The following is a 25,636-nucleotide window of genomic DNA, read 5'->3' on the forward strand; positions in this document are numbered from 1 at the left end:
ATGCATTCATGGCCTCTGGCTCTTCTTGCGACGTGTCTGCTTATGTGTACACACCCACGTTTAGGTAGGACACCCAGTGTTGCAATATCGTTATTAAAAAAAATGGCTTTGCTGAGAGATCCTGCCTGAGCCTATTATATTTGCAAAATGTTTCCTACATTGAGGGTCTTTTCCAACCCAAACGACTCTGTGAGTGTACGAGTCTGTGTGCACGTGTTTGTGTGTACACCCCCCCCATCCCGCCACTCGCGGCCGCTCTGCGCGCCAAAACCAGCTCCGCGCGCCCCCCCACCCGCCGCTCGGCGGCGCCCGCCCCGCCCCGCCCCGCAACGGCCACCGGTGGCGGCTGCGCATGCGCGGGGCGGGGAGCGAGTCCCTAACGACGCGGGGCGGGATGACGGGCGGCGGCGCATGCGCGGCGGGGCGGGTCCGGACGGCCGCTGTGAGGGGACGGGGTGTCCAGCCTGCCCGTGTGTTTGTCTGCATGTCCGTCTGTCGCCATGAAGCCGGGAGAGGAGGAGGAAGAGGAGGAGGAGGAGGAAGAGCAGGTTCCTGTGAGTACGTGGTCTCCGGAGGGGTTGGTGCAGGCGGCCTTTGCGGGGAGGCGGTGACTGCCCTGGGCTGCCCCTCAGCCTGGCCTTGGGGCCAGGGGAGTGACTGCCGGGTTCACTCGTGTTTTTCCTTCCCTGCCTGTGTGTGGAAGCTGGCCTGATCTCGCCTTGTGCCCCGGGAAGGGGCTGGCGCTCATTGTTCCGCCCCAGGAATAGGGAGGATGCAAAGGCTCTGCCTTTGAGAACGCGGGGGCTGCAACTGGTCTGATTCCTCCTCCTGTGTGTGTCATTGTCCTGTTTCCATCGTCTCTTACTCTGCCCTGGGCAAGGCTGGGTGCAGTTGGCTTGACCGGTGTAGTTGGTTTGGTCACTGACCCTCCTCGGTGGTCACAGCCAGTGGCCCCATGGAGCCATTGGTGCCCCAGAAGGGCTCATATTTGGCTCTGTGCACTTTGATGTGTTCATCCCAGTGCTGGAGATGGGCAAGGGGAGATCTCTGGAGGTCACAGGTGTCCCATCATGTGCTGCTACCCTCATGTCCTGGGATGAACATCATAATTCTTTTGTGAGAGCGTAGGGAAGCTTCTTTCCTGTGGTATTGCACTGTTGCATCTGAATATGAACAACCCCAGATTCCAGTATAAGTTGGGGAATGACCTATTAGAGAGCAGTGTAGGGGATAGGGACCTGGGGGTCCTGGGGACAAGCAGGGTGACCATGAGCCAGCACTGGGCCCTTGTGGCCAGGAAGCCAATGGTACCTGGGGTGGGTTAGAAGGGGGTGGTCAGTAGGTCAGAGAGGTTCTCCTGCCCCTCTGCTCTGCCCTGGGGAGACCACACCTGGAATATTGTGTCCAGTTGTGGCCCCTCAGTTCCAGCAGGACAGGGAACTGCTGGAGAGAGTCCAGCGCAGCCACCAAGATGCTGAAGGGAGTGGAGCATCTCCCGTGTGAGGAAAGGCTGAGGGAGCTGGGGCTCTGGAGCTGGACAAGAGGACACTGAGGGGTGACTCATTCCTGGGGATCAATATGGAAAGGGGGAGTGTCAGGAGGATGGAGCCAGGCTCTTCTCAGTGACAACCAATGATAGGACAAGGGGCAATGGGTACAAACTGAAACACAGGAGGTTCCACTTGAATTTGAGAAGAAATTTCTTCCTGGTGAGGGTGGCAGAGCCTGGCCCAGGCTGCCCAGGGAGGTTGTGGAGTCTCCTTCTGTGCAGACATTCCAACCCGCCTGGACACCTTCCTGTGTAACCTCATCTGGGTGTTCCTGCTCCATGGGGGGATTGCACTGCATGAGCTTTCCAGGTCCCTTCCAATCTGACATTCTGGGATTCTGACCCCTGGTCTCATCTGTCCTGCTGTTCTTGTGGTGGTTTCCAGACTTGTAAAGGGCTCGTAGTACCTGTGCAAGTTCTGACTCTTGCAGACTGTTGCGAGGCATCTTTGTGCAGGGTGCCTGATGTTGGACACCTGGGTCTGGAGGTGTTTATGGATGTCCCGTTTGCAGGTCTGTATTAGGTAAGGTGCCAGAGGACAACCCCAAATGAAAAGTTGTGAGGGTCAGTGATCACTCCAGAGCATCATCCCAGAGCTCTGAAGAAACTTGGAGACGCAACGGCCAAATGGCAACAAGTGGTAGATGTCGTATCAATTTTCATAGACCTTCCCTGGGATGAACCAAGGATCAATACATTTCAGTCTTATCAGAAAAATTAATAGAGACTTAAACGAAGAATAGAAGCCCCTGTGTGAATAAATATGATCTGTTAAAGGCAAGACCAGCCTTAATGAACATATGTATTTGGGAGTTCGGATGATGTGATCTTAATTTGGTTTTCAAAAACCATCTGCTGAAGGACCTTCACCCTGTGTTTTCAGGAAGGCTAATTTGCCACCGAGTAAAAGGGACGGTTCTTCCACTACTCTGTATTCTTGTATATATTTAAGTAGGAATGAAGTTCATTTGAATGCTGATTTACAGGCAAATTTCCTTGTTAACTTTATGAAGTTGTTGTGATGTTCTAGCCCAGTGAACCTCTCTCCTGCTTCTTGTTTCACCTTCACCGTGTTCATCATAGGCCCGCTTGTTTTGATCCTTTTTGGCTATCAAGTTGTGTTTTACAGTGGCCGTTGCTTCCTTCTCGGCGTTTGTTTTGCTCTGTGGTTTAATTGCTGCTCTGACAACCAGCGCTCAGCTCTGGGAATACCAGGCTTGTTGCTAATGCTCTGCTGTTCTTCTGGGCCAAGGGGATAGACTGGGCACATCTTCTGTCTGTCGTAGCATGGCTGCTTTTACACCTTTATTGCGTATTTCTATTGCAAGAAACTCTTTTAGCTCTAATTTCAATTGACAAAGAGAGAATATCACTGAAAAGCTTTGTAGCTAGTGATGTGCATGGCTGTAGTTTCAGGACTGCTATAAATCTGCAAGTCCCAGCTTGCCTGTCAGATGAAGTGACCTGTGCTGTTGTGCCCTGGGTACTTGTTACCTCTGTGTTGTTTGTCACATATTCCAAGAGACAACGGACCAGCTGAACTGTTAATTGTGGTTAAAATTGGCTTAAGAAACATCTACTCAGCTCTAACCTCAAGTTTTTGCTTACTGAGGAGAGACTGGGACTGTATCTTGCAGCCCAAGTACCTGTTTGTGACAATTGAACTTTTGGCATCAGACTGTAAGAGCAAGAAGAATTTCTGTAACCAACATAGTGATACTTCTTACTGTTTATGCTGTTTTCCTTTAGCAGTGAAAACATTGTCTGTTTCCTCTTTTAGTTTATTTTTGGTTATGAAGAGGGTTTAAATCCTGTCCTGCAAAGTTTTTGATTCTACATCTAGCTAAGCATAGTGATTACAAACAGGATCCTGTAGGATCAAGTCTTTGGTTCTTGTTCTTAAATGCTGCAAATTGATAGCTACATTGCCAAAAGCCCATCATTAATAGAAATTATTCTCTCTCTCTTTTTTTTTTTGATTAATCCAAGTAGAAACATCAAAATAAGGTCCTTCTGACAGTGGTACTTCTTATTTCAGTGGTAATTTAGTGTGGAAAAGAGAAAGGAATGAACATTTTTGTTAAGGTCAGAGGACAGATCTTGTCAATGTCATCTAAACAAAGGAAAGTTACAGCTCTTTTCAGTATCACGTAAACAAACAAAAGTCTAAAAATCGGGGATACTCATTGCTTTTTCAGTGGTCCAAAGCAGAGAGTACTTAGAAGTTATATATAAAGAACAGGGAGGTCTCCTCACACTCTTCCCTGTTCCAACATGGGGTCCCTCCCAAGGGAAACATTTCTTCATGAACTTCTCCAGCGTGAGATCTGCTCCACCTTTAACCTCCATGGGCTGCAGGTGGGTGTTTGTTCCACCATTGACCTCCATGGGCTGCAGGAGATAGGTGGTCTCACCATAGACTGCAGGGGAACCTCTGCTCCAGCATCTGGAGCACCTCCCGTCCCTCCTTCTTCACTGACCTTGGTGTCTACAGGGCTGTTTCTCTCACATATTCTCACTCCTCTCTCCACTGCTATTGTTCCTTAGCAGTTTTTTTTTCTGTTCTTAAATATGTTATCCCAGAGGCTTTACCACCATTGCTGGCTGGCTCGGCCTTGGCCAGCAGTGGGTCCATCTTGGAGACGGCTCCTGTTGGCTCTGTTGGACATGGGCAAACTTCAGAGGGACCTTGGCAAGCTGGATTAATGGCCCAAGAGGTATCAAAAACAGCGTGGTCAGCAGGACAAGGGAAGTGATCCTTCCCCTGTACTCTGCATTGGTGAGGCCACACCTGGAGTATTGTGTTCAGTTCTGGGCCCCTCAGTTCAGGAAAGACATTGAAGTGCTGGAGCGGGTCCAGAGAAGAGCAACACGACTGGTGAAGGGACTTGAACATAAGACCTATGAGGAGAGGCTGAGGGAGCTGGGCTTGTTTAGTCTGGAGAAGAGGAGGCTTAGAGGTGACCTCATCACACTCTATAACTACCTGAAGGGAAGTTATAGCCAGGTGGGGATTGGTCTCTTCTCCCAGGCAGTTAGCAATAGGACAAGGGGGCATGGGCTTAAACTCTACCAGGGGAAATTTAGGCTGGATATTAGAAAGAAATTCTTTACAGAGAGAGTGATCAGGCATTGGAATGGCCTGCCCAGGGAGGTAGTGGACTCGCCGTCCCTGGAGGTTTTTAAACTGAGATTGGACATGGCACTTAGTGCCATGATCTAGTAAACGGACTAGAGTTGGACCAAGGGTTGGACTCGATGATCTCTGAGGTCTCTTCCAACCGAGTCGATTCTGTGTGATTCTGTGTGATTCTGTGTGATTCATGAGCTTTAGCTATGAAAAATTCAGTCTTTCTCACCCAGAAAGAAAATTCCTGTACATCAGTACCAACTGGTGGCCCTTCAGAGAAGAGCGTGAGGACCTGATGGGCAGCAAGTTAAATGTGAGGTGACAGCTAAGTCTTGTAGCAATGAATGCCAGCCATGCACTGGGCTGCGTTAATAAGAATATAATTGGCAGCTGGATGGAACTGAATATTCCCTCTTCTTGGCCACAACTGGATCCTGTCCTGGGCTGCCAGGACAAGAGAGAGGTCAGCAAAATGACCTGAGTCTGGTGGAGGCCACCAAGACAGTAGCTGGAGCACCTGGTGCATGAGGAGAAGCTGTAGAGGTTGCTTTGCCCTGGGGAAGAGTAGGAGGCCGAAGGTGAGGACGTGGAAGTGGTGCTTCCCTCCCAGAAGAGAGATTTGGAGAAGACAGAGGAAGAATCTTCTTGGAGGTGCATAGTGACAGGACAAGCAGCTGTGGTGATGTGTTACAGTAGGAGATATTCCAACTGCAGATGAGTTTTTCATGAGGAGGGTGGTGAAGTGCTGGACCAGCGCCCACAGACGTGGTTGAATCTCCATCCCTGGAAATAATCACACGTTGGCTGGATGAGGCCTGAGTATCCTGATCCAGCCTTGAAGTGAGTCCTGCTGTGAGCAGGAGGTTGGACTGGGTGACCCCCAGAGGTCCTTCCAATATAAGTTACACTGTGATTACATGAATAAAACCTCTGCTTCAGGCATTATGCTGTATTATAGTAATCGGCTTTCAGATTGCCTTACAGTGCCACTGAGCAGGGTGTTCTCAGCCTTGGAAGCCTCTCTGTCTTAGGAAACCAAGCAAAAAACAGGCAGACTTGTTGCAAATCAGTGGTAATTAATTTTCTACTTGTTGTTTTAGGATGCTCCCTATAGCTATTGATGTTATAAACTTGACAGTCGAAACTATGATTTTTAAAGGATTCAAAATCAGTGTACCTTGTGTACACATACAGGTTACCTTTCTGGAATGCTTTCAGCACACCCTGGCAGTTTACTATGTTTTGAATCTTCCCTTGTTTTCATTTGAGATCTGCTTCGCTGGTTCTGATCTCTTGTAGGTGTTTGAAAACCCAAAGTTTGTTGCACAAAGGTAATAAAACAGTTCAGAATTTACATAGCGCTGGTTGGTGTTCCCTTCATGCCAGAATGGTGTGGGTCTGGAAAGTGCTGCTAGCGTGCCAGTCCTTACTGAAAAAGCAAGTTACATCTCAAATAATTTGTGTTTCTCATACCTGACAGCACCAAATAATTTTTACATTTTTTTGAATAATATTTTCTAAATGTATATTATTTACTGGTACGTCCTTTGCATTTGAGAAGTTATGACAGTCTGGTGAAGTTCCCACTGGCTGGAAAAGGGGAAACAACCCACATTTTTAAGAAGAGAGAGAAGGAAGACCTGGGAAACTACAGGCCCATCAGTCTCACCTCTGTGCCTGGCAAGGTCATGGAGAAGATCCTTTTGGAAGCTGTGCTAAGGCACATGGAAAATGAGGAGGTGATTGGTGACAGCCAACATGGCTTCACCAAGGGCATATCATGCCTGACGAACTTGGTGGCCTAAGGTGGAGTTACAACGTTGGTGGTTAAGGGAAGAACAACTGATGTTACCTACCTGGACTTCCGCAAAGCATTTGACGCTGTCCTGCATGACATCCTTGTCTTGGAGAGATATGGATTTGATGTATGGATCGCTCAGTGGGTAAGAAATTGGCTGGATGTTTGCACACAAAGAGTTGGGGTCAAGGGCTCTGTGTCCCAGTGGACATCAGTGACGAGAGGGACCTTGACAGGCTGGAGCGGTGGGACTGCATGAACCTCATGAAGTTCAACAAGGCCAAGTGCAAGGTCCTGCACATGGGTTGGGTGAACCCCAAGCACAAATACAGACTGGGCAGAGATTGGATTAAGAGCAGCCCTGAGGAGAAGGGCTTTGGTGTGCTGGTTGATGAGAAGCTGGTTGATGAGAAACTCAACTTGTGACCCGACAGTGTGCACTTGCAGCCCAGAAACCCAACGGTATCTCGGGCTGCATTCCCAGCAGCGTGGGCAGCAGGTGGAGGGACGGGATTCTGCCCCTCTGCTCCACTCTGGTGAGACCCCCCTGCAGTGCTGGTCCAGCTCTGGGTCCTCAGCACAGGACACACATGGACCTGCTGGAGAGGGGCCAGAGGAGCCCCAGGAATGACCTGAGGCTGGAACAGCTCTGCTGGGAGGACAGGCTGAGAGAGTTGGGGTGTTCAGCTGGAGAAGAGAAGCTCTGGGGAGACCTTATTGCAGCCACCAGTGCCTCAAGGGAACCTACAGGAGAGCTGGAGAGGGACTTTTTACAGGGTGGTATTGGGACAAGGCGTGGTGCCTTTAAACTGAAAGAGGGGAGATTTAGATTAGATATAAGGAAGAAATTCTTCCCCATGAGGGTGGTGAGAGCCTGGCCCAGGTTGGGCAGAGAGGTGGTAGATGAACCATCCCTGGAGACATCCCAGGCCAGGCTGGACGGGGCTCTGAGCAACCTGAGCTGCTGAAGATGTCCCTGCTCATGGCAGGGGTTGGAACTAGGTGATCTTTGAAGGTCTCTTCCAACCCAAGTGTTCTGTTATTCTAGATGAACTTCTAGTGCTGAACTGTTTGCAGACAATGGGAATTCTGTTACTGATTTCAGTAGCTGGACTCAAATACTGACAATTTTCATGCAACTTGTGGTACTGGGTTTCTGGCCAAAACAATCTTTGATGTAAAAACTTCTGCATTTGAATTAGGTTGCTTTTTTTTTAATTTGTGTTCCGATACACAAAGTAGGGTTGATACGGACTGTAGTCCAGCAACTTAATTTCTCATGGCTTTATTATGAAATGCGGTTGTGTTTATGTAGTGTTAAGGGAATTCTGAGTTTTCATGTAGCCTTTGAAGTGCTTTGTATGACACTTGCTTTGCTTTTCCTTGGCTATTCATTACAAGCTGATAACTGTGCCATAAATGAGCAGGTATGTATGGGACAGTGCAACCTACATTCTTCATGGTCTGGCAAAATTGTTTCTTCGGGGTTAATTCCATGTTTGGAGAGGTAAATATGTGCCTGTTTCTCCGTGTTCCTTTGCCACTTGTTTACGTAATTATTTAATGATTATCCCTTGTTTAATTATTCATTAATTGTGGTTTTTATATTGCATGCTTGTTTATCCACTAGGAATAGGCAACAAAAGCAGAGAAACACAAGAATTTAGAGCAAACTACTTGAAACCGTTTTAAGTAAATTAAGAAAATACCCAGTGTGGCTCTGTTAAGGACAATTGTATTCAAACACGTTTAATTATCATCTTTGAGAGGGTAAGTGATCTAGTAGCTCAGAGGGTGGTGGTGTATGGTTGTATCATGGCCTCAAAGAGGTTTTGATCTTGGGACCAACTAAGAAAATATGCAGCAGTTTGGAAGGCATTTCAGGTACAGTTTTGATGTTTTTTCCTGGCTCCTTCCTGTTAAGTATTTTCACTGATGAATTGCATGATTAGTGTATGGTGAGACCTCGAAAATAAGTAGATAAGGCTATGCTGGGGCAAGCGATAAACGGTTTGGAAAATGGTATCAGAATCTGGAATACTCTTGAGAAAATAAGAAAAAAATAAGTCCTGAAGTTAGGAAGATGAAATGCAGCAACGGTAATTTCAGACTGAGATCTACCTCTGGCACTTTTATGCGATCACCTCCTTTGGATAGCTACTCATGAGTCTTGGAATAGTTGGTCCTGACCTCCACTGCATGTTTTCGTATGTTGAGATAGACAAGGGAACCGAAACACAAGATTTATACCGAATTAACCTGACCATGTGCCTCTGATTTTTAGGAGGGAGAAATGAGATGAAATGAACTGTTTGAAAGAAATTACAGTGTATTTCTGATGTTCTGGGATGATCAGGCTGTTAGAGTTAATAACCTCGGTAGTTCTCTTTCCCATGTCTATCTAGATATATTGATTTGTTGTGCTATTGTGTGATATTTTTACTGGGATATTTTCAGTGGTCAGAATAAAGTAAGAAGAGCCAAACCAGGATATTTGACCTTTCGGTTGCTCAAAACTGAGAAATGTTCATTTTTCTCTCTGTGAAATGCAGCATCGGTCAGGAATGCCAAACAGGATCGGCTGTTCCTACCATTTAAGTTAATGGCACTGCGTTCTGTGGGGGTGGTTGTAGTTGTTCAGCTTTGTCTTTTCCTCTCAGTATGCATTTAGCAGCAAAAGCTTAACTTTTGCTGTATTGGATTCCAGGAAGAAAAACCTTGTTAAGTTTTCTTCATTTGACTTTAATTATATGGAAGCCTTAGAGATGATTATACTCATACTAAATCCTAATTAATTGTTTGCTTGCAGCTGCTTTGTGCTGCACCCCCACCCTGGGACACGCAGGCAGATCTCTTCCATTGGGCTGTTTCTTTTATATTTGCTTTTTGGCGTGAGGATTAAAAATGAAATAATGAAACAGAATGTGCTCTTGCCTGTTTGCTTCCTTCCTTTAAAAAGCGATGCTAAACACACAGCACAAACTACAGCTGTTGAGGCTTAAGCCTTGCCACCATAAAATTTGGATTTATGTAGTTGTGGATATACGCAGTTGTGTAAAAACTTGCCTTTTAACATTTTATTTGAAGGAAATATTGAAAGATCTAACTCCAAAGAAGTCTTAGATTTTTCTGGGAAGATCTGTTGAAATGCATCAGTATGATTAAGTGTGTGAGGACCATGGGGATGGTTTTTGTGATGATGTGCGAGGGCTGACTGATTTAATGAGTGGCGCTGGGCTGGGTACATGTGGTGGTGCTGAGCGTTTCCCAGGCGGGCTGCTCTGGACCTGGGGCACTGGGGTTGCTGCTTCATTTCTAGAGCTTTTGCTTTATTGTGTGGCTGTTTTTTTCCCGGCCTTCCTGGTAAAATCAATCATTGATGGTCATTTTTTATTTGACATGAGATTTCTTGGATTGAACGCTACTGATGTTTTCTGGGGGGCGTTTCAGGGGAGAATTTCTGATTAATTATAAGTATATTCCTTTTTTTGAGGTCCTGCTTCATCTCATTTCAACCCCCCCCCCCAATTCAAACGCTCTTCCCCTCTCTCTCTCAATAGTTTATGGGTATTTTGATAAGAAATGTTGACAGCTGGAAATCAAAACTGGAAAACCTGGATGGACTTGGGAGACTAACGACTGTTTCTTGCTTTTCTGTTATATTTTTTTTCTGCTTGCTTAAACAAAACAGGAGGATGTTTCTTGTTTATATGAGGGAGTTGCAAAATCATTTGAATTATGTTTTAACAGCAATCAACACTGTAATTATCTTATCTCTACGGTTCTGCCACTGTGCAGACCACTTTTAATGTTCATGATGCTGCAGCACCGCTGTGACAATGACAGCAGCTACTTACATGGCATATTAAAATGTGTAAAGGGTATCATGTTACCTAATTGCAATACAAACATTTATTTCATATCTTATTTCACGTTCTCATTCATGCTCTAATGTCCTTGCCTTGTGATACTGTAGCTGTTCTTTTTGACTTTCTTTCAGAACATACAGGCAAAGACAGATGAAATTTTAAAGCATCAAATAAGAGACATTTGCAGCATTATGGTCAGATCACACTAATTGGGAAATCAGTTCTGCAGCTGATTTCCCATGTTGTTGTACATTAAATTCTCTGTGCATAGTAAAAGCAAGATAAATATTTATTATGTACATTCTAAAGTAGTGCTATGAATCAGTGTTTCTGAAACATTTTTGGGTCTTTGCATGGAAGGTGCTATATGAGTACTCTTAGCAATAATAGTGCTGCTTTGAAGCCGTCCTGCTCTTCTGGGTGACTGGGTATTGGAGCTTTTGGTAGCTCTGGGTTGTACTCTGACTCTTCTAGAATATTGCTATTTGTAGTTAATTGCATCATAACTCATTAGCATTTCTCCACCAGTTTCTTGTTGAGGAATCTGCATGTGATACATCACTGGCTGGCTTTTCCCAAAATAAGACTGGTCACACCTATTCAAAATTCTAATGTGAAATGAACGGCTTTTGAAAACTGTAAATTTAGGAGGAGGAAAAGAAATTCCCACGAAACAGAAGCTCAGTTGTATTTTATTGTTCTATACTTTCATTTGATCCCCATTTGCCTTGTTTAAGTTAAATTCTCTCTCCACGGAGGGTTCTGTCTGGCTTTAGCTGATAGTGAATTGTGGGTTTGTTGGCTTTTTTTCCATTCTATAATAAAATATTTCGGTAAAAGATGAAGAAATGAAGCTACAGGTAGAAGAAACCAGTTCAGATGTTGTTTCTCATGCTGTTTCTTTGCAGTGTTGTGACGAAGACTATGTCACTTCACGTGTGTTGAAACTATACAGGAAAAGGCTCAAATTCAGTTTGGCTCTAAGGCTTAATTAAATTATTGTCTTGGTCAGATTTCTCTTTAGGTTGCCAGTCAACGTCTGTTTTTTTAGGTTAATCAGTAGGCTTTGGGAACTGAAGAATTCCCTTCATGCAAAGTGCTGAGGGAAGTCTGTGGTGCCACTGCTGCAGCCTAGAAAAAGGATTTTAATTGAAGTGGCTGACAGGTATAGGAGTAATTAAACAATTTGGAGAGGGATTGCTCACCATAGGCTAGAGAAGGTCGTTTGAAAGGAGAGAATAAACAACAACATGCACAGTTGGGTTGTTTAGTCTTTTGTTCATCGTGTGCATCTTGAATGCTGTCATTACTCATCCATTCTAAATTCTAGAACACCCACTTAATTAGCAGTGCCCAGCCTATCTAAATAAAATCAGTCCCTTTTTTTTTGTGGAATTAGTTTTATAATCACAGTATGGCTCCCTTACCTATCGCTATTTATTTCCAGTACCTAACACTATTAATTTCCAGATTAATAAAATTGCCCTTTTCTATAGATGCATATTGTAAACCCAAATTTTCAATAATAGGCCTTAATTAAATTACCAAATAGCTACTGGAATGCTTTGCATTCAAAGTTATTGTCACGTACACTTCAGTGCTGCTTCTTTTAATAACTTGATTAGTATGAACAATAGGAACTAAGGGAATGCAATAGGAATTGAGTATATGGGTACAGGCTACAATTGGTTTTGTTACTTCAAATACAAAGCCCAAACAAATTTATTTTGTGCAGGAAATTAATTTGGAAGAGTATTTTCTGCCTGGTTGAGTCCTAGTTTCCCAGGTATAATTTACACATCATTGTTAATGAACAAGCTACAGCTTTTTTAAACTTGCACAAAAATGTACTTGCTGTTCCAAGTGATTTGTTTGCTGGTGCTGACCTATAGAGAAAGCTACATTGTTTTTATCGCAGTGATGCGGTTTGGTTGAAGGATTTCAGATGGCATATGGTACTGAAATTCTGGAAATTATCGTCCTTCCAAAGGCGAAAATTTGTGACATTGCTGCGTAGAGTTGAGCTTTTGGTAACTGTGCTTGAAAAATGCAGAGATGGTATGTTTTATATAAGGATCACATTCAACTGAGGTGCCATAAGCAGTCAAGAGTGAGTTCACCTTTCCTGAGGTCCGATACGGACTAGCATTTTGTAATAAATTAAAAAACAATCACATCATTTAATGCGTAAGAAGAATGAAACAGAATTCAGGTGTCAGTTTAACTAATCTAGTAGGTAATAGTTGCATCTAAAGAAAACAATCTCAAATGTTGGATTTTACGTGTTTCTTTTACACAGGTCTGTGTTCTGGGCTTTTTTCTAGCTTGAGTCTGAGCTCTTAGAATGTAATTAATGTCTTCATGAAAAATTCCAGGGCTTGGTTTCTGTTGTGCTGAAGGTTACAAATGATGCGCTCAGGCTGTCGAGGTAGATCTGTACCGCTGAACGGAAATTTCCAAATGAATATTAGACCAAATTGTCAGGAAAAGAACCAGTTGTTACTGGAGGACTTCATAACGGAAGGCGCATATCCAACAGTAGGATAAATATTCATATTCTGGGAATTCAGTGCTTCTTTTTTGCTGACGCTCTCTTTTTTCCCATCTCTTACCTTTTACTTCTGCCCTTCGTGGGTCTCTTGCCCAAATTATGGCCATTGTAATTCTCACGGCAGCCAGATAGCACCAGACAGATACATCATTCACCGTACAGGAGGAGGTGATGAGGAGCTTGGCTTGTTCTCACTGCCATGTTCTTCAGACCCCACCATTTGCTGATTTAATCCCTAAAAATACCTCCCAGGCTGGCTTGGCTTTTAAAAAAATTATTATTATTGAGTTAAACTGGAACTTGAGGTGACACGAGGAAGAGTACGAGGGTAGGTGGGGTATTACTACAAGTCCTTCTGGTTGAGGCTTCATGTTGAATTGTTGCATTAATAATATTACCTGATATTCTCCAGTTTGAGTCTCTAGGGGGTTTTTTAACTACTTTCCTGGAAGGTTTGTGTTTGGACTGTACCTTGGTGTTCCAGAAATGTCTATTTTCACCATTACAGCCCATTGTGTTTGAAGCTGGCTGGCTCTCTTTTCTGGGGAAAGCTGTTGTGGTCGCTGTGACCTCAGCCATGGGATGGTACAGAAGAGATATTTCATTCTGACTTCACAATAGTTTCCTCTGTTACCTCGTGGGGAAGAGAAAATGGTTACAGCTGCTTTTCTAGGCTGCAGTCCAATTTAACTTCAATTCATGGCCTCAAAGTATGTCAGTATTGCTAAATTGTAGTATAGAAATCAACCACGATTTGCTCTAAGATACCTGTGCGAGATGGCGTTGAAAGTTCAGTTTACAACCTTTATATAAGTAAAAACCTTCTGTTTTTAATAAAGTAGTAGATGTGTTAAAATTACTATTAATTACTATTAAAAAACCCAACAACTGTTTAAAAAATGAGTATTAAAAAAACCTAACAACCAGACAGAACAAATGTGAGAACCTGACTTTCATCAAGGCGATGAGTCTTTTTTGGTATTTTCTGATTTACTGAGAGCTGCGTGTATATGGGTTGGAGATGAGAAACAAATTTCTGGCCCTCAGAAATGCTTGGTTAACGTGCAGAAAATCATACTCACTGTTTTTTTGGGGATTAATAGTGGCAAATGAACCTGCCCCTTTTAGTTAAGCTTTGGGACTCTCAATGGGATTTGGGTCACTGTCAAAGCACGTTGAAGTAGTCACAAAACTGTTGGCCTTAGGGGTGGCTTGTGTATATTATATATTTCATTGGCCGTGTTGAAATTCTGTTTTAAAGACGCATATTCTTTCTTGTAGCCTATTGCAACAACTCCACCGCCCCGTGGCTGGAAGGAGGATTCCCTGAGCCGCAGCAGCAGCGACACGCAGTCGTCGGTGACCAGCGGGATCTCCCTGGGAGAAGCAATACGTCAGAAAACTGCCCTCAATTCGGTATTTGCACTGTGCTTTGTTTTGCTTGTGGTTCACAGTTAATATATGATTGAAAAGAATATGAAGTGCTTTTTCTGTATAATTCAGACCAGCATCCTTGCCCTGTAAAGGTCTGTGTTTCTGTATCTTGCAAGTGCAGAAAACCAGGAGATTTGCAAACTCTGACAAGTTGTCTAATCTTGATCCAACTGTTACAGATCGTTTTGACATGTTGTTTAAAACTGACTCCCCAGTAATTAATTTTTTTTAATTACTATTTTCTTTTTCTCCCCCTCCTTCTGTTTTCTGGTTATAAGCCAACGATATTTTCCAGTGTAATGTTTTCTTCTTTGCAACAGTGTTTTTGATCTGTATTCAGTATGAATTTGCTATAATCCTGCTCCTGCCTCTTAAATTGTTGGATCTGTCTGCCTTAAAGCAGTGGATTTCCACGTTAGCACAGAGCTGTGCTCCGGTTCATGGGGAATCTGGCTACTTTTAGATCTTAGTTTTAATTACCCATTCCATATGTGATTAAGGAAAACCGTTCTTGCATCATGATACAGTCATAGTAGTTATATCCGATGGATATGCTGCCAAATAATTAATTACTCTGAGAAGGGCATAAGATCACAGGTGTTCTGAAAAGACTGAGTTGATCAGAAATTTTATTTCTAAATGATTGTAACAACATTGTGCAAAAATGGTAGTTCATATAGCAAAATTCTGATGTGAAGGGTAGCTTTTAATACCATAGTGGTGTTTCAAAAGGTAGAGAGCTTGCAGTTATTAAGTGGGGGTAGTACCGTCCTTCTTCCTATTCATTGGGACATTCTTGCTTATATTAATGTATATGTAATTATGAGTTATGTATGGTGGTGGTAATGATTTGCCTTATAAATGACTGATATTCTTAATTCTCCGAACTGAAGACTGGTCTGTGACTTTTCTATAATTAAAATTTCTGTTTAATTACTTCCACGGTAATCCCAATGCACATTCTGTAGTGAATTGCTTGAACTGAAGATGCTCCTTTCCATTAGAACATGAACTAAAACTCTTAAAATATACCAAGCAGTTACATAGCATTCAAAGGCATTATCTGTGTGAACTCAGAATTAGAATCAGAATTAACTAGAAACTTTCTTTAAAGACAAATCAGAAACTGTGCTGCGTGTTACTCCCCAGTTGTTCGGTGCAAACCGTCTTTACTACAGTTTCAGGAGCACTATTGGCCCAGCATCCTAATGAAGCGTTTGTCCTCATCAAGATCTTTCTGAGTGAGCGATTCAATTATTTTTTGTATAAGAAATACAATTTAGAGGCAATAATTCCACTTTTTCAGTACTTAGTCTTCATTTCCTTTGGAAATGTGTCTTGTAAAAGTTTCTCAATGCGTGAACACTTGTCTCCCTTCTTGTTCTCAGGGAATCGAGCCATGGTATCAGCTTCCAGCAGAAGTGGACGCCAGCTGTTCAGCTGCTGCCTCGGAGACCGGGCTTGGCCTGACTTGTGACAGAAGCGACCTGACGGAGTTCCCCACGCTGGAGGAAGGAGCGTTGCCTTCAGCAGAAGCATCGAGAAGGTGGTTTCCTGGAGATCCAGCACATAGTTTACTGCTGAGTATGTTCAAAGTTGCCCTTTGTTTAACTACTAAACAATTAGCATTTTAGTTTTCCTTTTGAATCAATCCCTAACCTGGATTTGACTTCTTTTAGTGAAAACTGACGTTTACAAAATACATCCTGTTTAATTTTATTGTCAAAGCTCATCTTCAAACTGAAACAGGGGGTTTGTATATCTTCCCTGGAACTTTTAACAGGTGAGCTGATTATCTTTGGTCTCAGGTAAAACCATAGAATTGTTTTCCTTTAGAATTGCTAGTAAACCTGAGTAAAGTTAGAAATCTTTGGGGTTCTCTCTAGGGGAGGCAATAGTTCTCTGTGTCCTCAAAATCTGTATTAATTTGTTAGTAAAAAATCTTCATTAATTTCAAAATACTGAGGCAGGTATAATTGTATTTATAACTGATAAGTGTGCTCATAGTTGTACCCCTTTTTCATATATTCAAACTACTATATGCTGTTTCTATGTCTCATGGTGTCTTACACAATTTCTTTATAGATGAAGTAAACTCCAAATACTGTTCCTAAAGGTTTTCAGTAGCCTTTCACAAACTTGTTCTATAAGCATTACTGCTCTTCACTTTTGTATTCCTTTTCAGATAAGAGGAAAAACTGAGGAATTATACTTATAAGCACTGTAAAAGCAAGTTTTACACACTGTATAAGCAAGGTTTAACCCAAACTAGCTAATTAAAGGGGTTTTCCTTATGTAGGAAGTCAGCATAACAAAGACAACATGGAAGGGGAAGGTGATAATGTCTGAGTATGTAGATGTTCACCCACTTTCACTGTTGTACTTACAAGCACCAACTCTTTGGTTTTTTCCCCCCGTGGTCTCAGTTGCCAGTAACGCAGTGGCCCATGTATAGTAGCTGTGAGGTGCGGGGGCGCTGCTTTACTGTGCTCTGCTGTCCTGTTGCACTAACAAAAAAGGAGCTGTGTGCAAGAAATACAGCAACCTTGTCATCCTCCCATTGTCACAGCACCAGAGCATTTAATGATAGCTCTGCTGGGAGAGTTGGGGTGTTCAGCTGGAGAAGAGAAGCTCCGGGGAGACCTTAGTGTGGCCTTTCCGGACTTAAAAGGGTCGATAAGGAAAGATGGGGACAGACTTTTGAGCAGGGCCCGTTGTGATAGGACAAGGGGTGATGGTTTTGAACTGAAGGAGGGAGATTCAGGCTGGACATGAGGAAGAAATTGTTGTCCATGAGGGTGGTGAGAGCCTGGCCCAGGTTGGCCAGAGAGGTGGTGGATGAACCATCCCTGGAGACATCCCAGGCCAGGCTGGACGGGGCTCTGAGCAACCTGAGCTGGTGAAGATGTCCCTGTCATGGCAGGGGTGGAATGGGGGAGCTGGGAAGGTCCCTTCAACACAAGCTATTCTGTTCAGAGGAGTTCTCAGCTCTGGTCCTTAAACATAATAATAGAGTAAGAATGTGTCTATAAACTTATCTTTGTTACAAGTTCTTACATTTTTTTCTGGATTGGGTCAATACACATGTTGGAATGTACCACATTAATGTGAATATCAATTCTTTCCAATATATTGCTCATCTGGGCCTCAGAATGGCTCCTTAATAGGTGTGCTATTGTCAGCACTGAGATGTGAAAGCCTCTGTGCGGTGTATTGGTGCATTACAAGCTTTTGCCAAGAAGGGCTGGACCAGGTGATCCTTATGGTCCCTTCCAACTTGATATGCTATTATTCTAAGTGTTATAATTAACAATACAATTTGAAACACAAACAAACCTCACAACACTGTGAGGTGTAGCTATGAGCGTCCTTTAAGAATAACACAGCAGTGGCAAGTAGTTTCTAACTCCATTTTTTGTAATATATTTTTGACTCATTACCATTAGTGATGTATCAAGCGCTCGCTTTAGCGGTCCAAAGTGATTGATGGATTATTTTCGGTAAAGGATGGTTTGAGATTCACCTTGATCTGTTCTTGGTTATGTTCATTTTCATCTGTGTGGGATCAGAGTGTTCTGGTTAATTCTGGTGATGTAATTTTTAGTCCACTGGTAGTAGTACATCTTTGAAACAGAAAATTTCTCTTTATAATGCAATACTATCCTCTGCATCTTGAGACACAAACCATATTTGTAACAATTTCTAAGAATCCTCAAAATGATGGAGACGGAGACACTCACTTTTTCCCCTCATTGCTGTTAATCATTGGAAACACATCTTCCCCAACAAGATAAACGTGTTCTTCTTGGAAATAAACCCAACTTGTATCAGCTCCATTTGTCTTCATTACCTTTGCATGCTCATATTTTCCTCTTGTTTTTTAATTTCAAGCTTCAGCTGTGGAAATCAGTCTGGAAAGAATCATCTTTCCCTTTTTGTACGTGCACATTTAACGAAATCAAAAGCAGCACTAAGCGACGTGTAGTTGACAATACTCATACGTCTGTGGTTTACTTTCCCTTTTGTGCTATCTATAGAAGACAAAATTAGCCAAGATTATTATCGATAGCCGTTTTATTTACCCAAGCTCAAATTTTTTCCTTGCCTATCTTACTTCAGTTGTTTTCTTTCTGTTTATTGCATTTCTGCTTCCTTATGCATCCAAGTTCTTGTGCTAAACAGCAGTTCCCAGACCCCAGACATGGCTGTTACCCATGGGTTCCACTCTTAAACTTGCAGTTGTTGCATTTAGGCATAGATTTATTTTTTTTGCAACTCTTAAACGCCAGTTCTAACATCAAATTCAACTGCTGTATGTTACCTTTTGGCTTTCAAGGACAGCTCTGTCTCAATTCTAATTGAATTGTTAATTTTCCCTATGCAAACCTTTGTGTGTGCACGCTGGAATTTACTGTTCTGTCATCTGTTAACTTCTTACCTGCTGCTAACGCGTGTTTTTCTTTCTTCTTTACTTTTACGACACTCCACCTTGACTCCTTTTATGAATATACTTGCATACGCTTCCTTGGAAACGCGTAACTTAACAATGCTGTTGCTAAGCCCAAAGTGTGTCTTTTTGTATTAATATCCCTTAGAGGATCACTCTGCAAAATCAAGTGTTACCCAACCCCTTCGGTTATTATATTTGTGACTCACTTTTCCAGTGTGCAACTGAAATTGCTGAATAAAGGTGCTTCTAAAGCTGCTTTGGTTACACCATTGGGCGAAGTTTTTTCAGGGATGTGTAAGGAGATGGAGTTGAAATTGCTTGAGAAACATTCATGGCAACTCCTGAGGGTTTTAGGAGTTTGGCTTTGTCATGGTCCATTCGATGATGGACTCATGATGGTTCTTTTAATCTTGATCTCAGAGCGCAAAATTAAGGCGACCAAAATGCCAAGAGGTTATAATTCAATCAAGTAGTTTTACTTTATTAATTTGCCCATAAAGCGGCATGTGATAGAGGGAGAGAGTAAGAAAGAGAAAAGGGAAAAGAAATGGGGAAAAGTAAAAGTAAAGATGAGCAATGAGGTTGCGTTTATCACCAGTTGAGTTCCAGAAGCTCCCTCTGGTCTCCGGTCCCGTGGAGTCCTGCTGGTCCTCCGTCGTGGTTCGGGATCCTCTGGTGGGAAGATCTTCAATGGTGTCCATTCTGGTCTCATCTTTTATGCTTCTTCACCCCCCTTGCTCCCATTGTTTCAGGCCAGTCTCTGCCTTGATTTTGCATCCCAGGCTCGTACTGCGCAGGCTCGAGAGATTCACGCTTTCTTTTGGCAACGCTTACGTGTCCAGCATTCAGGGGTCTTTCTCTGGTCCATTGGGTGACCTCAGGACCCTTGGTGAGCTTCTGGGCATGCTCCTTGTCGTTGGCCATTGTTTGGGGGAGCAGGTGGGGGACACGTGCAACTGAGGCTGCAGGTTAGAACACGTTCTTCTGGATGGCAGCTGTTGTCCCTGGGTCAAAGTGACCCTCATACCAATAGCCTTCAGGAGGCTGGGGCTCGTTTGGCTGAAGCAGCAGGCAGAGTCCACACATCAGCCATTGTGAGCAGCAGCCCCCCCATATCAGAGAAACCAGTGCAACACAGTGCTTCTCCTCGGGCCTCTCTCCAAGTCGCTGTCCATGCGTTCTTTCTGTCAGGGCCTCAGTTCTCCAAGTTCTTGATGGCGATGGTCAGGCAAATACTGCTCCATCTTCAGACCGACTCTCACAGGTTGTTATTACAATGTGCAGCTCTTGCTCATTTTTATCGGTTAATGCTTCTCGTGTAAATGGTTCTCTGTTAACTTTATGGTGGTGAATATACGTGGATTTCTGTGAAAAAAAAATAAGACAAAAGCCGACTTCTGTCTGTAAAGGCAGAAGCTGGGATGAGGGTGGTCTTGGGAGCGGTAATACATCTGCTGAAGGAACTTGTAAAATCCTGTGTCATACAAAAGCATTAAAGGAAAGACCAGCACTTCTTTGCTTCCTTAGAAAGTGTGGGTAATTTATTGGAAATCCCAAATATTTGCCCATACAGAGTTAATAAGTTGGTTTTAGTCTACACTGAACACTAAGCCCAGTCCCTTGCTAAGCTTGTTAAAATGTTGTTAGATGCGTTAGGAAGATGAAGTGAGATTCTATTCTACCATTAACACAGGCAGACAAGCTTGCGATGACTGAATGAATTACAGGCTGCTGTGGATTTGGAGCTACTTCCGAGAGATTTGTAAAGAGATTTTTCTCCTTTATGAAATAAAAAGCACTCTTGGTTATTTATCTCATGTTTGAATCTACAGACAGCTCGGTGATTAAAAGCCACATGTGCATCACAGCGAGTTGCTGTCAGCTAGAGTTGATTAATATTGATAAACTCCCCCCCTTTTTTTTTGATTTGTGGGACATTGAGGCTTAAGGTGGGTATTAAAAGTTAGATGGACATGGTAGCTTAGGAATGGTTTGGTTTTGCCTACATCCTCTGCATGGGATTGCTGTCTTTAGTGTGCTTTATAGCATTTTTACCCACATTATTGGGGTTTGCAGAACTGTAATCCATTTGATCAAGAAAAATGTCCTGATATTTATCAATGTTTGGTATTAAATGCAGCTGGAATTAAAGAGAAAGTAGAAGGCTTTTTAGATGTAAGAATTCTGGATAGTGCTGGTATTTTGTTACTCTCTAGTTATTGTGCCAGTCGCTGCAGCCTTTTTGTATATGCACTTAAATTTCAAGGGATAGGAGGAAAGGTGAGAGGAGAGGAAGAAACATAAGCTAGAATTCTAATTTATTCATTCTCCTCTTCAAAAAGTGTTTTGAATTTCATTTGGTGAGGGGGAAAATCACAATGACAGTTGTATTGACACTGCTGCTACATTGTGGAACAGATTGCCAAAGCCAGGAAGGTTTTGTATTTGTTTTGCCTTCCTTTTTTTTTTTAAATCTTCCCCAAATGGCAATTTGACTCTGGCATTCAGAATTGTCAGCAGGCTGCAAGATAAAGTAACATGCCCAGCTTTGCTTGTTCAGTGAATTCAACTGTGAGGAAGCTTTTGACCTTCAGAGCGACAGCAGGAAGAATTACTGTTTTGACACAAGATGCTCCAAGAGTGTCGGACTGACGTCACTTGCTGCTTTCAGCATCGAGCACCTGCTTTTCTGCCTGCGAAACTCAGGTTCTGCCTGAGCGTAATGAGCTCCTAAATCATTCTAAGCGTCCAAAATATGATAGCGATGATCTTTCTGCCTCCTGAAGAAAATAAGTTCCTGAAAGCGTTAGTGCTGTAAGAATAGAAAACATTCAGAAAAGCCCGAGGAGGCAGAATATGTGACGTGGTTTGGGTTATATTTTATATAGGTGAAAAATCAGTCTTGTAGCCCTAGTTAAATGTCTTTTATTGAACTCCATCAGCAAATTTGCTGATGACACCAAATTGGGAGGGAGTGTTGACCTGCTGGAAGGCAGGAGGGCTCTGCAGAGGGATCTGGATAGACTGGAACAATGGGCTGATTCCAATGGGATGAAGTTCAACAAGGCCAAGTGCCGGGTCCTGCACTTTGGCCACAACAACCCCCTGCAGCGCTCCAGGCTGGGCACAGAGTGGCTGGAGAGCAGTCAGACAGAAAGGGACCTGGGGGACTAATGGACAGAAGCTCAACATGAGCCACCAGTGTGCCCAGGTGGCCAAGAAAGCCAATGGCATCCTGTCCTGTATCCAAACCAGCGTGGTCAGCAGGACAAGGGCAGTGATCCTTCCCCTGTACTCTGCATTGGGGAGGCCACACCTGGAGTGTTGTGTTCAGTTCTGGGCCCCTCAGCTCAGGAAAGAGATTGAAGTGCTGGAGCGGGTCCAGAGAAGAGCAACAAGACTGGGGAAGGGACTGGAACACAAGCCCTATGGGGAGAGGCTGAAGGAGCTGGGCTTGTTTAGTCTGGAGAAGAGGAGGCTTAGAGCTGAGCTCAGCACTCTCTAGAACTACCTGAAGGGCAGTTCTAGCCAGGTGGGGATTGGTCTCTTCTCCCAGGCAGTCAGCAATAGGACAAGGGGCCATGGGCTTCAACTCTGCCAGGGGAAATTGAGGCTGGAGATGAGAAAGCAATTCTTTGCAGAGAGAGTGGTCAGGCATTGGAATGGCTGCCCAGGGAGGTGCTGGACTCACCGGCCCTGGAGGTTTTTAAGCTGAGATTGGACATGGCACTTAGTGCCATGATCTAGTCAATGGACTGGTGTTGGACCAAGGATTGGACTTGATCTCGGAGGTCTTTTCCAACCCAGTCGATTCTGTGATTCTGTGTTTTTACAGGTCAGCTCTGCAGGGGCCAAGCTGGAAATCGGGGTTTCCCCCGAGGTTGTGACTGCAGAGTAGCTTGACTTATTATCTTTCCTCCTTTTTTCCTGTTCCCCTTTTTCCTCACTCTTTCCTGGCCTTGTCACTCTTCAGGTCAGTGATCACCACCACAGTTCCTGTGACTGGAAACCTTTGGGGAAGGTTGGGACTGTCAGCCCGAGGCAGATTTGTGCTGCACAGCAAAACCAGCACGTTCCATAGAGAAACCAGGGGAGGAAAATGTTAGCCTGAAGTTTTACAAGGTATTTATTCAGCCAAACACTGGTAGTTCTTATTCAGGGCTATGTGTGAGTGCTTGAGGAGGGAACGAAGAGAGAATTGAAGCAAAACTCATGCTGCTAAATAACTGTCGAAGCCATTAATGATCTGTCTAAATGGCCTTGCACGTTTTGTAGAGAGTCAGGCTGTGATGTGTTGTGTCCATGAACTCAGAAGTGTTGTCTTTGTCTTTAGGTTTGCACAGCTTCACTGTTTTCCGTTGGATTCTTGTTGTGTATTATCTCAGCTGAAGTGCTCTTAATGACCACGTTTCTGGTCTTACATACGTACGTACAGATGTAACCAAGTCACCCTTCATCTTTTCGTCAATTGTAGGAAACAGGTTTAGTTCCAGGAGGCTCTTGTGATGAGGCACCAATCTTTTAGCTGTTTTCTGTCATCCTCCAGTAGTTTCTTTACGAATATGGAGTCCTGGTCATCAGAACCTGCAAACACCATTTCAATGGTAGTTTCAGTAAAAGGTTGGAAAGAATACTCCTTGTTACTACTTCTTCACTATTCTATTTTATATATACAACAAATCTGTGTGCCATTTTGGATACGGTATTGCACTTGTCTCCTGTTGATGGATTGTTCATCGTGGTCTGAGTTGTTCTTTCGGAGTTAGTCCTTGGCTTTGTTAGGTTTGCTGGGCTGTTTTGTTCCCACCAACCTATGGCTGGATTAAACCTTATTATCTATCCTGTGCTGTGACGGTAGGTGACCCAGGTTGCCCTGTACATTTATTATTTGGCAAATATCTTTAAGAACGTGGGGATTTCCGAAGGGACCGACTGGATCCATCCCCACACGGTGAGGATTTCCTGTTTATTAGTCTGCTTGGAGAACGCAAAATTATTTTTCATCTGTTGGAGTGCTGGGTTGACTTTCTTAATATGAATGTTGAGCGATACTTAAATTTTTGTTGATATAAATCTATAAAGCATTAATATATCAGCCAAATTTGTGAGTTATGTTGTGTGTGTGTAGATGCACATTTATTTTATCAAATGGTTTGGCAAGATCTATTGTTGATGGCGTTTGACAGCTTCTCTCCCTCAGTCTTTCTTGTTTCTTCATTTACAGGGACAGCACACCCGGTCTTAATTGTGTGCAAAAGCTTTTTCTTTAATCACTCCTGATTTCCAGTTTAGCTGGAAAGCGCATTTTCATTCAAAGTGAATAAGCTGAGCTGAAAATCAGGAAAGCTCGTTCTCCTTTTCTATTGTGTGAATAAAAACGAGATGCCAGTTCTGAAAACACGAAGCATGTCGTGATGTGAGATGAGGAGTCTAATTCAATAACTGCAATTACCCTTGCCTTTATTCACTAATATGATTTTAAATATAAAGCAAGTTTTGGGAGGAAAAAAGTCCGTTGAACACATCTAAGATAGATTAGATTCCAACTTACTTAATGTTTCTTAAAATATATGTTTTTGTTTCTTTAATAAAATTCACTATCCAAGCTAACTATGGTAAATGTACTCAGTATTTTCAAGTATAATAATTGTTTGAGTAAATGTACACTAAACAGAATAAACACATTGTAAATATTGTCTACTCCTAGTTAGTGGTTGGGAATAAGGAATAAGATTTATTTGGTTCTAAGTCAGCATCAGCCACTGAAAACAAACCTCTTTGTTTCCTGTGAAATACATTTACAATAAATTTGAAGGAGATTACAGTGAATTAGATCAGTCTCTTGTTCCGTGATTTTAAATCATGACTCAAATAGTGATTAAAATCACATCAGTCTGATACATTAGGCCACGATCTTGTTGTGCCCTGGAACATACAGAGCCCTGAGCTGCTGTTCCATTATAGATGACCTTGCCCCTTATTTTCTTGGCTCCCGTTCCCTCTGTGCTGATGCTGCCAGTCACGAGTTTTCTCCTGTACTTTTTTTAACCCTTCTGTGTGTGTTATAATGATATTTCCACCCAGCTTTGCGCAGGTACTGGCTGCTAGAAGAACAAAGACTCCCTGCTTAAATTGCCGTAGCATGTTTGTGCCATCTCTACTACAGATGCTATAATATACATTTGGCTGGATCTAGGGGATATGAGGCTGGCCATGTGGTGGACGCAGCTGCTGAGGTAGAAGGGAAGCTTTGAAACTGTATAGCATTCGTCTTCGTCGTCGTCTTCGTCGTCGTCTTCGTCGTCGTCGTCGGGGTGGGCCTAGGGGAGCATCCAAATTTTGAGCCAGTTTTGCTGTGCGGTGTAGAATTATTTTTATCCATATCATTATCCACTCACTGCGTAGAGTTCTAAAGTAATTAAAAAAACCACTTTAATTGGAAATATTAAATTAAAAATGAATCAGAAGGGTCATCTTGTGGTTGGATATCACTCATCAGGTGATGTAATACAGGCTGTAGGAAGCCTCAGGATAAAGCTGATGTAATGTAAACTTAATTCCTTATATGTAATGGTCATCGTGTCTGATGTGATTATCGTTCTGTAAGCTTGGCTGAGATGGTTCAAAACTAATAAATCTAAATTAAATGAACATCAGTTCATTTAATATGGTTCTGAAAGTCATAGTCTTGGCAACAAAGAGCTTTTTTTGCTTTAAAAAGAAAATCTCGCTTGTCAAAGTGTTAAAAGTAATTCTTTTCATCCATCGAAACATGTATTTAGTCTTTTAGACTTATACAGCTTATAGTTGGTTTTATTCTTGCAATATAAAACACTTCCGTTGGGTTTTGTAAGC

General features: G+C 43.0%; 1 protein-coding gene across 1 annotated transcript in view; it reads left to right on the forward strand.

Annotated features, from left to right (window-relative positions):
- The first annotated feature begins 391 nt into the window (after nucleotides 1–391).
- ALMS1 (ALMS1 centrosome and basal body associated protein) overlaps nucleotides 392–25,636 on the forward strand; it is a 75,166-nt gene continuing 49,921 nt past the window's right edge. The window contains exons 1-3 of the mRNA XM_065060195.1: nucleotides 392–554; nucleotides 14,179–14,313; nucleotides 15,720–15,915. Coding sequence (XP_064916267.1) covers nucleotides 501–554; nucleotides 14,179–14,313; nucleotides 15,720–15,915 — 385 coding nt within the window. The 5' untranslated portion in view covers nucleotides 392–500. The remainder of the gene's footprint in view (nucleotides 555–14,178; nucleotides 14,314–15,719; nucleotides 15,916–25,636) is intronic.

This window comes from Columba livia, chromosome 4, assembly GCF_036013475.1.
Source record: "Columba livia isolate bColLiv1 breed racing homer chromosome 4, bColLiv1.pat.W.v2, whole genome shotgun sequence".
In the NCBI taxonomy this organism is placed as follows: domain Eukaryota; kingdom Metazoa; phylum Chordata; class Aves; order Columbiformes; family Columbidae; genus Columba; species Columba livia.